Source organism: Tachysurus fulvidraco, chromosome 5 (genome assembly GCF_022655615.1).
Source record: "Tachysurus fulvidraco isolate hzauxx_2018 chromosome 5, HZAU_PFXX_2.0, whole genome shotgun sequence".
Taxonomy (NCBI): domain Eukaryota; kingdom Metazoa; phylum Chordata; class Actinopteri; order Siluriformes; family Bagridae; genus Tachysurus; species Tachysurus fulvidraco.
In genome coordinates this window covers 16,016,296-16,032,872 of record NC_062522.1, presented here as the reverse complement: position 1 = coordinate 16,032,872, position 16,577 = coordinate 16,016,296, and the positions used below count along the sequence as shown (strand labels likewise).

Here is a 16,577-nt window from a genome sequence, read left to right as displayed (position 1 = left end):
CCTTGCACACACACACATTTACTGTACACCTATAGCAGTGCGAGTTCTATATGTAGCGCATTCTGAGATGCTTTTCTGCTCACCACGGTTGTAAAAAAAAAAAAAAATGCTGGTTTAAGATAATGTCCTGTCAGTTCCAACTAGACTGGACATTCTACTCTGACCTTACTCCTCAACAACAACATATGAACGTATGAAAATGGACAGCGAGGGTTTCTTCTCTCTATTTTAGTGAGTACCTCAAAGTACAAAAAACGAGCTGTTCTTCATGTACTGTAGGTAAAGAATCCCATCAGTGGGTTTGTGGACAACTGACCATAACACTCATATGCTTGATGAACATCCCATTCCAGATTTAGTCCCTGTTTTATCACAATAGCCTCGACTTTTCTGGGCTTCCCTCTAGATTTCTGAGGATGGCTGTAAGGGTTTCTGCTCATTCAGCCACAGAAGTGTTAGTGAGGTCAGGCACTGATGTTGGATGAGGAGGCCTTAGGTTTAGTCCACATTCCAATTCAAGAAATAGGTGTTTGGTGGAGTTGAGGTCAGGAATTCTGTGCAGACCACTTCCAGGTCTTCCACTCCAGCCTTGGGAAACCATATCTTCAAGGACCTGACTTTTTGAACATGGGCATTGGTCATGCTGGAACAAAGGCATCCGCTTTCTACTTAGTTTGGGAAAGACCCACATAAGACCACGCCTGGGTTTGAGTTTGCAAGGGTGGAAGAACTGGAAGTGGTCTGCACAGAGCTCTGACCTCAACCCCACTGAACACCTCTGGGTTGCATTGGAATGTGGACTAAACCCAAGACCTCCTCATCCAACATCAACTACTATACTGTAGGTCTCAGTCTACTCAAAAAAACCTAATCTGTATAACACAATGTTTAACACTGGATACAGACAATTTCAATATATTCAAAGCATATTTTTATTAGCCATTTTTCCATGAATCTAAAATAATTCCTGTATCTTCAGAGGAATAAAGCACAATATTTTCGTTTCACTAAACATTATGAAATGTTCCATTCTTCCTTTGTGTTAGACTTGGTGCTTATTGACTAGAATGGCTATGGCTACAGCTATAGCATATATAGCATATAGCACTGATTTATTTACAGTGTTATTTTATTCACAGTGTACCTGCAGCTGTCCCAAGAGCAGCTGTGCTTCATGCTTAAACTATAAACCGGTTTAAAGGACTCCTGTGTATGAAACTGAAGCTGTGCTCCGATTGCTGTAGTGTCGTCTTTCCCTGTACAATATTTGGAACAACGCATCAGTCAGTAGTGACAGTTACTGAGCAAGTACAATAAAACACTCAAAATAAAATGTACCTTAGAAATAGATTATTTTTAATATCACGAGCATTAGGTCTGATTGCAGGGTATATTCACACTAAACAAACTGTGATAAACATCTATAAATATCATCACTGCTACACTTTTTCCCGGTAAACACAGATTAGACAAAAGCACTGCTAATAACAGTCTCACCGAATGGTTTAAATAAAAAACTACTAATAAATTATTCAATAAACTTTCTACTGAATTTGCAGAATGCAGTTTATGGGTTAAAGACTTTAAATTTTCTTTGCCATACAGTTCTATTAAAATGAAGCTAAAATGAAAGAAGGATTTTATTATTATTATTATTATTATTATTATTATTATTATTATTATTATTATTACAATGATATAAAAACAAATAAAAGAAAGCAAAGAACTGGAAATAAAGATTCAAAATCCATGATGAAACCAAATGTTCTCATTTCAGTTCATTACTAACACAAATACATGCAAGAACAAAATAAAAAAAAGCAAGATTAACAACAGCTACACACACACACACACACACACACACACACACAGATACACACACACACACACACACACACACACACACACACACACAGATACACACACACACAGATACACAAACACACACACACACACAGATGCACAAACACACACACAGATACACAAATACACACAGACACACACACACACACACACACACACACACACACACACACACACACACACACACACACACACACACACACACACACAGATACACAAATACACACAGACACACACACACACCACACACACAGATACACAAATACACACACACACACACCACACACAGATACACAAACACACACACCACACACACAATGCCACTCGGCTTACTTGAACTGCTGGTGTTCTCTGGAGGAGCGAATCTTGGACGAGAACCTCTCGGCTAGTTTCTCCAGACTACGCGAATACTCCAGCTGAATCTCGGCTTTGCGGCGGAAAAACTCCTGCAGGTCCTGCAGCAGCTGGATCCGAGATTCCGACTGCTGCTCCAGACACTTAAACTGCTCCACCAGCTGATTACGGATCTCTAACACACACACAGACAAAATCAAGAGCACATCAGAAAACACGATCATCTCTCAGACCATTCAGAACACTGCAGAGAGCACTGTGCTCAAGCTAGGATATGAAAAAAGAAAAATAATTTCCATGCTGATAAAATTCTTTCTATTACAGCAGAGGTGGACACATCGCTTGTTTGATGGGAGAACAGCACAGCTCACTATTACCAAGGTCACAAACACCAAAACTACATCAGGAAACGATAAAGAACGTGACACTCATCCCATCATGAAGCATTCTTAATCTCATTTGTTTCTCTTTGGCTGTATTTCATGAAGTAACTTCCTGAAAGTATGTTAGCTGTGAATTTTAAGTCAGTCAGTTTCCAGGCAACCAAAACATGAGACCGGGCATCACACTGGAAGTTAATAGTGATTTCATTTATCCAACCTGGTGCTATGTATAAAAATCTTATATATGGCCAGTTTTGAATGTGAATTACAAGCAGCATCGTGTCTACACAGCTACGGTGGGATCAGCAGCTTGACCGTCTTCTTCAATGGCTTGAAATTCCCACACGTAGGGTTCATTGATACACAATCCTGATATATTTTGTAATATATTTAAACTTATACTACATATATATATATATCTTAAACCCGGATAAGAAGCTTCAAATGTACAGCGTTCATGGCGGTTCTTGCTAAGAACAATGTCATCTGGCAGCAGCTCCCCAGCAGGTGGTATTTTTCAATCCATTGAGTATTGGCTGAAGGAACACTGACTATTACTTGATAACAATTCATTGTGATCAGGTGCTGATGGTGCTTTTTGTTTTTGCTTCATCAGCTGAGAGCCGCTACACTACACTTAGGCATCACTAATGATTTCTATTAAAAATGCTTGAAGGTTCAACCTTTTTCTTTCATTTTCTTCCAAGTCCACAGTCATGTGATTATCACAAACAGTCATTAGTATGGCAGTACGGATATATAAGAAAGAATAAAACAGAGAAGAAGCAGCTGTTTCTTCAGCTTGGGTCAATACACTAGGTTTTAAACTCAAACCCAGCCAACAATCTCAGTAGTGTAATACAGCTGGAATTGTTGCACATTTTTGAAATTAAACAGCTCGACACTTTGTACATTTCTGAGCTTTACTTATCATTGGTTTTCTGCATGTCTGTAGGTCGGAGGTAGAGAAGTCAGTGGAGTGCTTGCTGTTGAATACCGATTTCGAATTATGAATCGAAACAATATTTCTCTTTCAGTTGAATATTTTATAGAAGCTACGTTTAAGATAAATGTATGAACGAGGCATCCGTGCTAGCGAGAGATTTCCCCCAATCGTACTGTATACTCCTGCTGTTATACTAGATAGTATACTATAGAAGATATAAAGCTTACCGTTATAAAGCTTTTATACAGGCAAAACAAATTAAACGTTAGTTATTGGTGTGTGACTTTTTTTTTATTCATAGTTTGAAGCTATTTTGTTGCTACAGCTTGTCACAACAAAATGAGCAGAGTTCCTAATTCATTATGTATAATTGTCCTTTAGGCTGATTAAGCACTGCCCCAGATGCCTCACAAATAAATATTAGCCTGTAATGTGTTATTTATTTATTAATTTATTTATTTATTTCCTATGTTATAAATGTATCAAGCCGCCTACATACAGAAACCCTAATCACAGTAGACAGAGACTTGCCATGATGCCCGCAAACAAACAGTACAATACAGTTACGCCTCGATGACCAACATTCAATAAAGCTATAATGTGCAGCTCTGTTTTATTATTCAAGAATAACAAGGCCACAGGGAAAGCTAACATCGGGACATTCTATTACAGTGAGTCGTGTCCTTGTAGCTGCTGTCAAAGAATGCATTCTTTCGTGACTCGTTTTAAAGTGGCTTTGTAATCCAGCTTCAAGAAGCACAACAGCTTTTCATTCTTCTACTTCTAAGGCCAGGGCAAAATGAGTTAGATGCACCAAGCAAGATAAATGAGGCCGTCCTTTAGAGCATATTGTGAAAGAAATTTCTTTATTCATTCATCTTTAGAAACTGCTTTGTCCTAATCAGGGTCATGGTGGAGCTGGAGCCTATCCACTGGGCTGAGGCAGGACCTCGGATGTCATAGTAAGACACTATTTATACACATTTAGAGTAGCTACTGTATAGTCACTGCTGAGAGTGGAAGGATACTTTAGAGGAACAGGAGGAAGCCCACGTCAGGGACACAGAGAATATACACATCTCCACACATATACACTACCTGCTGCACCACCACACTGACCCGGGAAGGTTAAAACCAAAAAGTCAGCTACAGCAAGGTACTTATTCTGTTGTGCTGTACAGCACATCACTGTACATCCTCTTCCTCAACTGGCTGCATGTGTGATTGACATTCAACTCTTCCCTAAGGAACTCACACGAAGCGTATGAGATTAGAAAGTGCGCTCGTACACTACCTTTACTGAGACTCTCTGCTCAGAATGAAGGTCATGAAGATCTTCCTGCCTTCAGAATTCTTCAAACCGGTCAACCTTTACTGTCATATTCTCATAGGTCCACGAGAAACACATTTCGCCTGATAAAATGATTTTCAGCTTGGTTGAAATTTTAGCGTTGGTGTGTACTAGTATTTCCAAAACTGAGCAAAAATATTCGACCTCAATCCGTTCACAGAACATTATCCAAGAGGATGTTGTTCAAACTTTAGACATTCTTTAGCATTTTTGTTTATCTTTATCCTGCACTGTAAATGATTAATTAATACATTGGCAAAAAAACATGAAACAAAGGACAACTGTAGAAAGATTGTCTGTCTATTATTATGACTTGAAGAAAGATGAAGAAAAGAACACGTTAAAGCAAAAAAGTCCAGGCAAATACAAAAAAGCTCACAAACTTCATACAACTGGACTTTTCAAACCAGCAAACACTACACTAAAGAGTGCTATCTGTGATGAGGGGGGACTAGAAATTTTGTTCAAAGGTAAAAACGACCTTAAAGCTGAGAGAGAAGAGTGTTTTTTATTTCTTTGTGCTGGCTAGCCATTGCTTATGTAGCACTCCTCAATCTTAGGTTAACCACTGAAACCTAGCCCATTCCTTTAGATGCACAGAGCTAAAGCCTTTGGAACGTACACACATTTGGCCCCTTTTCAGATACCACACATAAAAAAAAGCCCGAATCCTTTCCAGCTCTGGAGATGTCATTCTATTCCACATTCCAAAACTTCTTGTACGTTTCATCTATTTTTTTTTTTTTTTACTCTTTAGCTCACCATTTCTTTCACTGTTCTATGTAATGACAAAACAATAGAGCCAAGAGGAACGCCCCTGAACCGTCTGACATAGTTTCGCATGAATGGCAGGCAGGACTTTGAAAATGCTCTTATAAAGAGACGACTTCAAAACCGCCAGCAGCACGAGAACTCGCGGGCGGGTTGCAGAAAATTAGGTCACGTTGTAAGTGAGCCCTGAATGTCTTGCAGAGAGCATGTGCATGAGCAATCAGAGAGTTATTCAGCACAGAGGATCCTATGCACACTACAGTCACTCCATTTCGTGCCTGGAACTCATAGCGGTTCTAGTTTTTTTTAGAAAAAGAAAAAAAAAAAGATAGAGTACTGTGAGTTTCAGAATCCACAAATACACAAATGCTTTAGACACAGAACTACAAAAAAGTTGTATTATATTACACTCTAACAGTATTGTTAAGTACTACAGGCGATGAACAGAAAGGAAATAACTGAAATCAAAAACATAACAGAAGCCTTTATTTTGTCATGTATACAATACAGCACAGTGAAATTCCTTCTTCGCATATCCCGAAATTTGGAAGTTGGGGTCACAGCGCAGGGTCAGCCATGATACAGCACTTCTACAGCAGAGAGGGTTAAGGGCCTTGCTCAAGGGCCCAATAGTGGCAGCTTGATGGTGCTGGAGTTGAATTCTGATCCTCCAATCAACCACCCAGAGCCTTAACTGCTTGAGCCACTACTATATGAGAAATTCATAATATAATAAACTCTTTTATATTACAAAACAGACTTCATCTAATTCTAATGAAAGGATTCCCTGTTCTCTTGGCATATATATGCTTATGAATAAGACATGACTCCTGTATATAGTGCAACGGAAGAAGGTGGAGCCAAAAGGCCAAAAATACATAAAAGCGTGTTTAATTAGACATAGTCCATAAGCTTAACCTTTAATTTAGGGAATTTCCACCTCATACTGTGGTGTGATTAAGCAAAGCTGCAATTATACCATGTGTACCTCCCGCAGAAATTCTGATCGACGCCCTTTTGTTAGCAGACGCAGTTCAGAGATATAGGGGTGCAGACAGCATCATTCAGATCCACAACGTGTCCTGCATACTGTATCACTCCAGTGCGCTCTTTGGCAGCTAAGAAGCCTTTAGAATGCTCGTCCATGCCACATATCTTTTGCTCATGAGTTTTGTTTTGTAAAGTCTAAACAAGATTATTCATCACAGCCATTAGCAGAACCGGGGACCAGCAGCAGCACAGAAGATGATGGGTTCGGGTTCATAAGGAGCTAGAACAACTGGTATTTTATGCAGATTTCTTGACATTTCTTGACATCTGTCTTTCACACCTCTATGTTGTTTTTCTCCAAACTGATGCTACAAAGTTGGAAGCACACAAGTGTATAGAATGTCTTCTAAATTTTCTACAGTATGCTGTAGAAACTTTTCCTTCCCGGATCCGTTCCAGCATGACAAAGTGAGATCCATAACAATATGAGTTATTAAGGCTGAAGTGGATGAGTGATGACGGACTCAACTCCACTGAACATCTTTGGAATGAACTGGAATAATAACCGCATTCTTCACCCAAAATCTGTACTGACTTCAGTAATGCTCTTGTGGCTGAATGAACACAAATGCTCCAGAATCTGGTGGAAATCTTTTTCAGAAGAGTGGAGGTTATAAAAACAGCTAAGTTGAGATGTTCAATAAGTACACATAGAAGTGATGGTCAGGTGTCCTGGTTGTGACCTCACGTGGGATCACTTGACCTGACCTGCTACACTAACACAATAAAAACGTCCAAATTTACCCTGTCCATTATGGTAAAAAACGAGACATGAATAAAATTTTTAATGTCTATAAATATTCCATAAAAAATTTGCAAGGGTTGACAGTCACATAAAAAAAATCATGATCTCCATTTAAACTCCAAAAGTTTTAGGAAGTCCTAATGGAGAAATGTGATTGTTTATCTCTTATAAATCAGAACGCAATGTTGCACATGTTAATTCATTCTTTGTGTTCAGTGATTATTTTGACATAATTTTTCCTTCCATTTTTTTCTCCGCACCGAAAAATAAGAAAAAAGTAAATTCTAAGCTCTCATTTTGCATCCTTAAGCTGATACGTGGTGATTTCCATCCCAGTGTAACCTCAGATGCCTTTCTTCACCTGCCTGTTCTACACCAACTCTCTAGAGGTCTTTTACCTTTTCTGGAAGGAGATGATGTGTCTAGACAGCGGTCAATGGTCCCCTGAGAACAATGATCTAATCATACTGCTTTGAGCAGATGAAGTGGAGGAAGGGATTTTAGAGTTGAGATCAGATATTAATGCTTTCTGCTTTGCTGCATGTCCTGAAGTGTGTTTAACCACATTTCGGGGTTTAGTAGCACTGTATTCTGCTCAATTTCTTATGATTATTATTAACAGGAATGACATCTTTAAATGGAACAAATGCCGCCGTAGTACGTAGTAATTTATACTGTCATATAATTTTGTGTGTGTGTGTGTGTGTGTGTATGTATATATATATATATATATATATATATATATATATATATATATATATATATATATATATATATATATATACAGGATCCTGTGCTCTCGCTTCAATAGCCCAGGCTCGATTCCTAGGCAGGGACTCAAACCCATGCACTAGTGGGATTACTCTTAGCACTGAGTACCTGAAAACCTGCTTCAAATCAAATATGCAGATCGATTATAGTGTATAGGCTGAGTGAATACTGCCAGCCTTTTGCCAGCTACTGTGACCAACATATGAGATAATAACTAAACATCAGAGATGCGATGGAAGCGTGTTTAATACAATTTCTGTTGTACATATTTGATAAAGTTAATAGTTTAGTCCTAAAGTCTTAAGTAAAGAAATAAACATATTCATTGATGCATCATTGCTTTCATTTGGCCGGCTCTGAAGTTCACATGTTGCCTGAGTCAGAGTTCACAGTTTAAAATACATGAGTGAATTAGACTAGGAAATTACGCCAAATCCACCCTGACAACCGACACCCATCTGTCGCTTCAGGCCTGTATCTGCTCTCAGATTTGGTTTAAAGACTTCATACAACAACAGCAATAGAAACATCAGTGTATGTAAAGTTATTATGCATTTTATTGCAGTTTGATTCATTATAAAACTGTGTGTCAGTCTATATTTTACAGTACAGACAGAGAGACACTAAAGTTATCTTTTATCACTACTACTTTGCATCTAAGATGTTGATAGCTGGTCATATGTGATCTGAGGCTTACTTTGTATCAGTGGCCTCAAAGTGTCCTACACGATAATGAACCTGTACACGCGACAAAAAGAGCATGTTTAATGAATGCAGAATAAAAGCAGAAGGGAATGTAAAATGATCAAACTGCAGACTAATCACACTGGTAGGATGATAGGCTCCCAGATGGCAGCGCTGGACAAGGTCACTCTTTTTTTATTTATTTAATTTTTTTCCTGCACACTTTTGGAACAAGGATTGAAATGAGATGGTAATTTCTCAATTATTTCCTCTATCAATCAATAAACAGGAGTAGTGCTCCTGCTCCTATGATTAATCAATTCCCAGGACTATTGCAAGCTCATTAGTGTTTATCTAAATTCAGATAGGATCGACGGAGATAAGGAAGTGCTCTACGTTAACCTCGAGACAACAGAGCATATTCTACACAGCTTCCTTGCCTCCTGCTGTGAATACGTCTATGACATGACGTCTCATCGACGTCCGGACATGGGATCAATGTGACTGCATAGAAAAAAAAACAAATGTAAAAGAAGTGAAGTCACGTGACCTCACGTGTAAAAATGATCGGCATGGTGTGGAGAGAATGAAGAGAGACCAGGAAATAAAGTTGGCGGAAAGATAAGGAGCGATAAGAAAGACAGAGATAAAGTGTACATCCAAGTCTATTGTGCAGGAAGAATTCATGGTGGCCATCGTGTGTGTACATCTCACCTGAGACTGAGATCTTATCTCGTATCAGGGTTTCGCTTCGTTCGGCATAATGGTTCACAGAGGAAGGAAAGACATACAATACAATGCGTTGTACTTCTTTCATTTATTTCATCTCTCGGGTTTACAGTTCGACTCATTGATTTAGATGGTGTTTACATCTGCCATTTTCACTGTAAGAAAAAAAAAATTGTGTATAACTAACAACCGGGCACATAACCATGTAGAGAAATGCCCCTTCTTTCTTACAACTAGTCTTATGCAAAGAGAGGCATTGTTTAACAATTCATTATCTTCTGTTTGCATCTCACTGATACCCAAAACTACTGCAAAGATGCAGCACCCATCGACAACCCAACAACAAAATCCAACAGTAAATAAAATGAAATAACAGACACATGCATTCAAGAAATTACAGCCACCAAAGCCTTCTGTTGTCTTCTGTTTTCAACATAAATATCACACTCAAACACATCACAGCGATGACAGCTGACGGCTGGCACACATGTACATTCTGTTCTGGCTGAAAGGAAATTACTCACAAAATCAAAAGGAAAAAAAAAAGAATCTTATGTACAAAAGCCTATCTAAGGTTGCTTTCACCAATGACCCAAATGCCAGTGGAAAAATGTGAATCAAACATGACGTGCATTTGGGGTTGAAACGAAACAATGTTTCTCCAGGACCGTGGTGCTACATGACATGACATAAAGCTACTTAAAACAACACAGAGCTAAGGACTTAATTCCTAGCCACATAAAGTGTGACGTGTGCAACCTAGTGCAACAGTGCGGGACAAAAGACAGTGCAGGCAGACAATATAAAACACTACAAGACAAATACACAAAATAGCACTGACCAGTGTGTGTTATGTATATTATAAAGTATATCGTGCTACTAGATCAATGTAAACATATTCAAATGTACGTAGTAGCAGCAGTTTGATAAGGTGTATAGAAGAGTGTGTGTGTGTGTGTGTGTGCGTGCGTGCGTGCGTGTGTGTGTGTGTGTGTGCGTGCGTGCGTGTGTGTGTGCGTGCGTGCGTGCGTGCATGCGTGAGTGTCCGATATAGTTCAGTTCTGTTTGTTGAGAAGCCTGATGGATTGGATATGCGATTTCTTACCTAGAAAAAAAATCTGTTTTTCCTTCTACATATTTCTGACCAATGAATGAATGAATTTTGTAAATACAGAGTGAAAGCACTTAACATTTGCTAATCTGAGTTTGTGAAAGAATAATTGGCCTGATGATTTCTCCTGTCATACTATGACTCCAATTCTGCATCTTCAGATGTTTGATGTGTGTTTGTAAAGACCAATTAGTGCCAGATGATCAAACTCCAGATGACTACAGAATCTGACAGCAAACAGTCAGCTTGGTGGATCGAAGCCTAAAACGGTGAAGACTTTATAAAAAAGTAATCGATTTTTTCACTTGCTGAGATATATTTTCATTAACATTTAGCATTACGAGTAGCGCTGCATCACATGTGGGACAAAGCGTCATCCCTGAGCTCGAGTTACTCTCCGTGTGGAGTCTCACATGCTTTCCCAATATCTGTGTGGGCTTCCTCTGGAGTCTCTGGTTCTCCTCCTACCTCCCAAGTCGGCATGGAGTCCCATCTCACTCCTAGTGTTCCTGGAAAAGACTCCAGATCAGAACTGAAGATGTATGAATATCCAGTATATAACCTGTGCTCAGTACAGTGTACATAATGGAAGCAGTCAGAAACTAATAAAAAACAGCAGGCTGCTTTCATTCACTGAAGCAGTTTTTTTTAAACTACAGCAATTATGTATGCTGTAAAATGTGTGCTTTTTTTAATCGACCGAATCTTCTGTCTAAATATGGTCAGTGTAAATAATCTTACAACATTTAAGAGATGCCCATTTACAGAGCAACATACATCTATTAGGGGCCTTGTTCAGGGGCCCAGATGTGCCAGCTTAGCAGACCAGGCGTTTGAACTCACAATCTTCTAATCAGTTGTCCAACACCTTACACTGTGTTGTGTAGCGCAATGAAGTCATAAAACTGAACATGAAGACATGACTGCATGAATGTTTGGATTGTCTAGGTTTGGGTTAAAAAGCATTCTTAGAAAAAAAAAATGTTCTTTCTAATGGACAAACCCTTTCTCAGTTAACTCTTATAGCTGGGCTCATGGTTGGACCCAGAGCTTATCCTGGGTACAGTGAGGCAGGAATACATCCATCACAGCAGCACACACACACACACACACACACACACACACACACACACACACACACACACACACACACACACATTCAAACAAGAAAGAGATAAATAGAATAACAAGCTCATGGCCTAGGTGAAAGTGTCCTGCAACTGAGTGACAAGATTATTCATCATTACTCATCATTTTGTCAAAGAAACTCTTTCTGTCTTAACCTCACCACTATTACAGTCATCTCTCTCTCTCCCTCTCTCTCCCTCTCTCTCTCCCTCCCTCTTCCTCTCCACCCCCCACCCCCCTCTTCCTTTCTCAAGCAAGTACCTGCATCACTGCAGCAGCTTTGCAGTGTTTGGACAGAAGGCTACTACCCGGTGCACACTGCAGACAATTAATCTTAAACCCAATGTGTTCAACCCCCACAGGCTCCATTACCGCTTGCTCATTAAGTTCAAAAATTCGAGGCCTGGTGTATCTATTAGTCAACCTTCTAAACCACGGGCAAGAGGAAGTGAGAATAGAGTAGGTGCAATGTTTCAGATCCATACACATTTAAAATGAGGCAAAAAGACTAATGACTCTACCCCAGAATAAAAGCAGAAATCTTAAACGATCAAAAAATCTTACAGCTACAGTACAGATTCATGTTTACATGCTTGGTAAATCTGTGTTTCTCTTTACAAATAACAGTGTTGCAGAAAATGTCATAAGATCCTTTAAGTGGCATCAGTTCCTCACTGTCCCCAGTGCTGACTGGCAGTCATGTGATATCACTATTCCATAACCTAATTTCTCAGTGACGCTGCAGCGAAACAGAAACTTCCATTATGGAGAAAATACACTCAGGGTGCTCCGTGTTTGCTCCATTATGGCCATTAGTTACTGAAGAACTGCCACAGCACTCAGGTTCATATAACAAATGCAACTGTCAGAGCAGCCCGGATACAGTGTGTCACCAAAACATAGGTGAGAATGGTCAGAAGATGCATAGTGATAAAAAATGACAGGATTCACGTGTCTAATGCTTAAGATATATATTAGCTCATTAGAACCGATGAATTATAAGTTCTAACTTTGCTATCAAGAAGATACTAACAGGCAAAGGAGAAAAGAACAACCACATCATTCCAATGCTTCATCTTCTAAAACAATAGCTGGTAAGCTTTAGATAATTGCTAATATTTGACAATAGATTTGCTTGGGATCTATCAGGATGATTATGAAGGAACAATGTGGTGTCTGCACCTTTAAAATAATGGGTAATAAAAAAGTTGTTGTATTTTATAATATGTGTTCAATATAAACTTTAATGTGAAATTCAGGGCAAGTGTCTCTTCTGATGTTCACCATAAAGCATAAAGTGGAATTAGAGGAAGCGTTTATAATGTACGTTACAGCCATAAGATCTTTTCTTTTCATATGCCAGATTGTTAGGTAGTTTGGGTCAGAGCTCAGGATCAGACGTGATACGAACCCACAGAGCAGAAAGGTTTAAGGGTCTTGCTCAACTTCCTCTGTGCAAGCATTCTTGCCATTGTGTATGGTTAATTAAACTAAAAAATGGCTAAGCGCTAATTCTAACGATTGTAGCTATTGCAATTACCCATCTAAAAACTGTCTAACCAAGTCAAAAGTTGATGGGACCTTTTGTATTTTAGGTAATAAGAGAGACAAAAAAACTCAGCAGGGCTCATTATGTTTCTGTCTAAAAAGGAACGTTTGTTTCTTTCATTAATGAATTTTTTAATGACTGCAGAAAATGTGATGTTGAAAATGTAAAATATTGTTGCACTGACATATTAGTACAGAGGTCATAGAATAAAACGGTGCTTCCGTGCACTGATATTTTAAGACACATTTCAGCACTAAGGCCTGATTTAAGCATAAATTCTACATTAGAGTTCTATATTATATGATCTATTTGCTGCTTTAGTAAATGATATAAATGGACTTTTAACTCTTTTTACCGGTACACTGGCGTTTCGTTCTGCCGGAGGATATAAACAAATGATTTATTTTATGTCCTGTCTGATGTAGTTTGATATAAACTTAGTCAGGTCTTTTTTAACTCTGTTACACAGAATTTAGTGGTTGAAAAGAATGTCTCCCAATATTAGATGACAATGAACAAACACTTGGGTTTGGGGTAACTAACTGTTCTAGTAAGCTAGGTATAGACAGAAATAGTTATGAAAAACTCTTAAAGCCCTGAGTATCGTCTCTATGAGCCATTAACCACCGCTGTTAAATGTAGCATCGACCCCTTAAGCTCCAGAGCCTTATTGAGACAAGCTGGAGGTTTGGAGATGAACGCATTAGGACACAAACAGCAAGTCGTCACTCACCAGCTGGCTCCTTCTGAGTCACTATCTAGTTTTGTCATTTCTCTCAGAGCCAAACTAAAGCTTGTTGGAAGTAAATGGAACTATTACACTGAAATAAAAGCACTGGAGAGTTACTGAGATAATTAGAAGAATGGCCGATATGAACTGGCAGCAGAGACAGATAAAAGGGATGCTCGGTTATCTTTACTGCAATGAGAGCTGAACGGAAACTTGAAAGCTCAAAGTATTCAAATGAAATAAAGAGGCATGACAAGCACTCGCTTCTGTAAGATGAGAGAGAAGCTGAGGCAGCACATTTTATTGATTTATCTAAGTGCAGTTGACTGTGGTCAGGCTTTGACAACTCTGTAGCATCTCTCTCTCTCTCTCTCTCTCTCTCTCTCTCTCTCTCTCTCTCTCTCTCTCTCTCTCTCTCTCTCTCTCTCTCCCATCTCTATCTATCCGTGTCTCACACTACCCCAGTAGTGTTTAATGTGTGTAAGAATAGAAAAGCTGACTGCAGTAATCTAGTCTGCTCTAGTGTTTAACTGAGCTTAATAGCACACACTCACACACACACACACACACACACACAAACACACACACACTCACTCACACACACACACACACACACTTGATTTTTCAGAAGTCAAGTGTAAGACCAGTGTGAGCAGCTAGTGAACTTTGCTTAAAATAATAGCACATACCCTTACTCTAACTCACCACCCAATACACACGAACACAAGCGCACACACTCAGCAGCGCATTATTTCCATCCTTTTGTCTGCTGCATTGATTTTTCTCCTCCTCTGCGACCAGACCATCATGAGCATATCTGTTTGTGTGTTACATGACCCCCATCAGGGAACAAGAGCCACGCCCGTTTGGAAGCAAACCATCAGTCACCGTTGTCTCCACACAGACTGCGCTGTCTCTACGGCAACACAGGCTGTGTTCTCTGAGGAAAACTGCGAGTAAAGAAGTGAGAGAATGATGTGCGGACAGCGAGGCGTTCTCAACCACAAACACAGCAGCGATGTGATATGGTCTCTAAATCTGCGTGTATCAAACTATGTAGTGGCAAAGTCAATAAATGTGTACATATAAAAAATATATAAAAACAAACAAACAGGTTGAGTAGTCAGTTATATTAAAGATCCTCCATTTAAGGAGTGTCATCTGTTGCTCTCGAAACCTACCTGGAAATGAACATTTCTTCAGCAGTGAGCGGTGAGTCGATAAGCACACATAAAGAATTCAAGCCCGCATCCCAAACAGCATAATGCGCACTACGTAATAAGCCTAAATAGTAAAGCCATGCCTTTGTGTTTGCAACACTGTGGATATAATTATCAGCTGCCGTTATCTCCAGTACCATCAGAATTAAAGAAACATTATGGGAATATAAATGTTAAACACAGGTATTACTGTGTCTGTGCATGCATGCAGCAGACCTGAGACAAGTAAACACAAACCATAACCAACACCAGCTTATTTAATTCATAGTCTCCGGGGCATGGTCCCTAACGAATATACTGAACATATGTTACTACACTACATGGCCAATATTATATGAACACCTGATCATCACATCACACATATTTGGTTCGACCTTGAAATGTTGCCACAAAGTTGGAAGCACACAACTGTATAAAATGTCTTTGTATTCTGTAGCGGGACATTTCCCTTCACTGGAACTAAGGAGCACAGACCTGCTCCAGCATGACAATGCAATTCTACACAGTGGGGATGTGCGAGCCTAGTGGTTAATGTGTTGGAATATCATCTGGAAGGTTGTGAGTTTAAATCCCAGGTCCACCAAGCTGCCATTGCTGGACCCCTGATCAGTGCCCTTAATCCTCGACTGTATCCAAAGATAAAATGTTAGGTTCTCTGGATGAGGGTGTCTACCAAATTAGTGAAATATAAATACATGTACAAATCTGTAAAGACGGTTTAGTGACCTCACTGGTACATTTTTGACATTGATGTTAGTTTAAAAAAATCAGGTTTAAAGCCTAAATTCTAGTAAAAAGCCTTCCCAGAAGAGTGGAAGTTATTATAACAGTAAGTTACAAATATACAAAAAATATACTGCAAATATTGTATATGCACAAAGTAATCTCCCAGGGGTTCTCAAGGCACGGGACACCTAGACAGTGTGCTAAACCAACCCAATGCCCAATCGCACAAATATTCACACACTACAGACAATATTAGAAATGCTAGTCACCTTACAGTTTGCATGTTATTGGACCGGCGGAAGAAACCAAAGTACCCCGGAGGAAGCTCAGAAAAAAACAGGGAGAACACGCAAACTCCATGAACACAGGGTTGGTGGTTGGAATCAATCAACCCTCTAACCCCAAGGTGTGAGGAAACAAAGGGAGCATCCCCCAAGTGGAACATCTTCCCATTCAACTGGTTAGT

At 39.3% G+C, this 16,577-nt stretch overlaps 1 protein-coding gene across 3 annotated transcripts in view; it reads right to left on the bottom strand.

Moving 5' to 3' along the window:
• srgap3 (SLIT-ROBO Rho GTPase activating protein 3) overlaps window positions 1–16,577 on the bottom strand; it is a 108,289-nt gene that overhangs the window by 71,689 nt on the left and 20,023 nt on the right. For all 3 annotated transcript variants that reach the window (XR_007140572.1, XM_027146632.2, XM_027146633.2), the window contains exon 2: window positions 2,197–2,392. Coding sequence is in view for 2 of the 3 variants with exons in the window: in XM_027146632.2 (XP_027002433.1) it covers window positions 2,197–2,392 (196 nt within the window). In the remaining variant the exon portion in view is untranslated. The remainder of the gene's footprint in view (window positions 1–2,196; window positions 2,393–16,577) is intronic.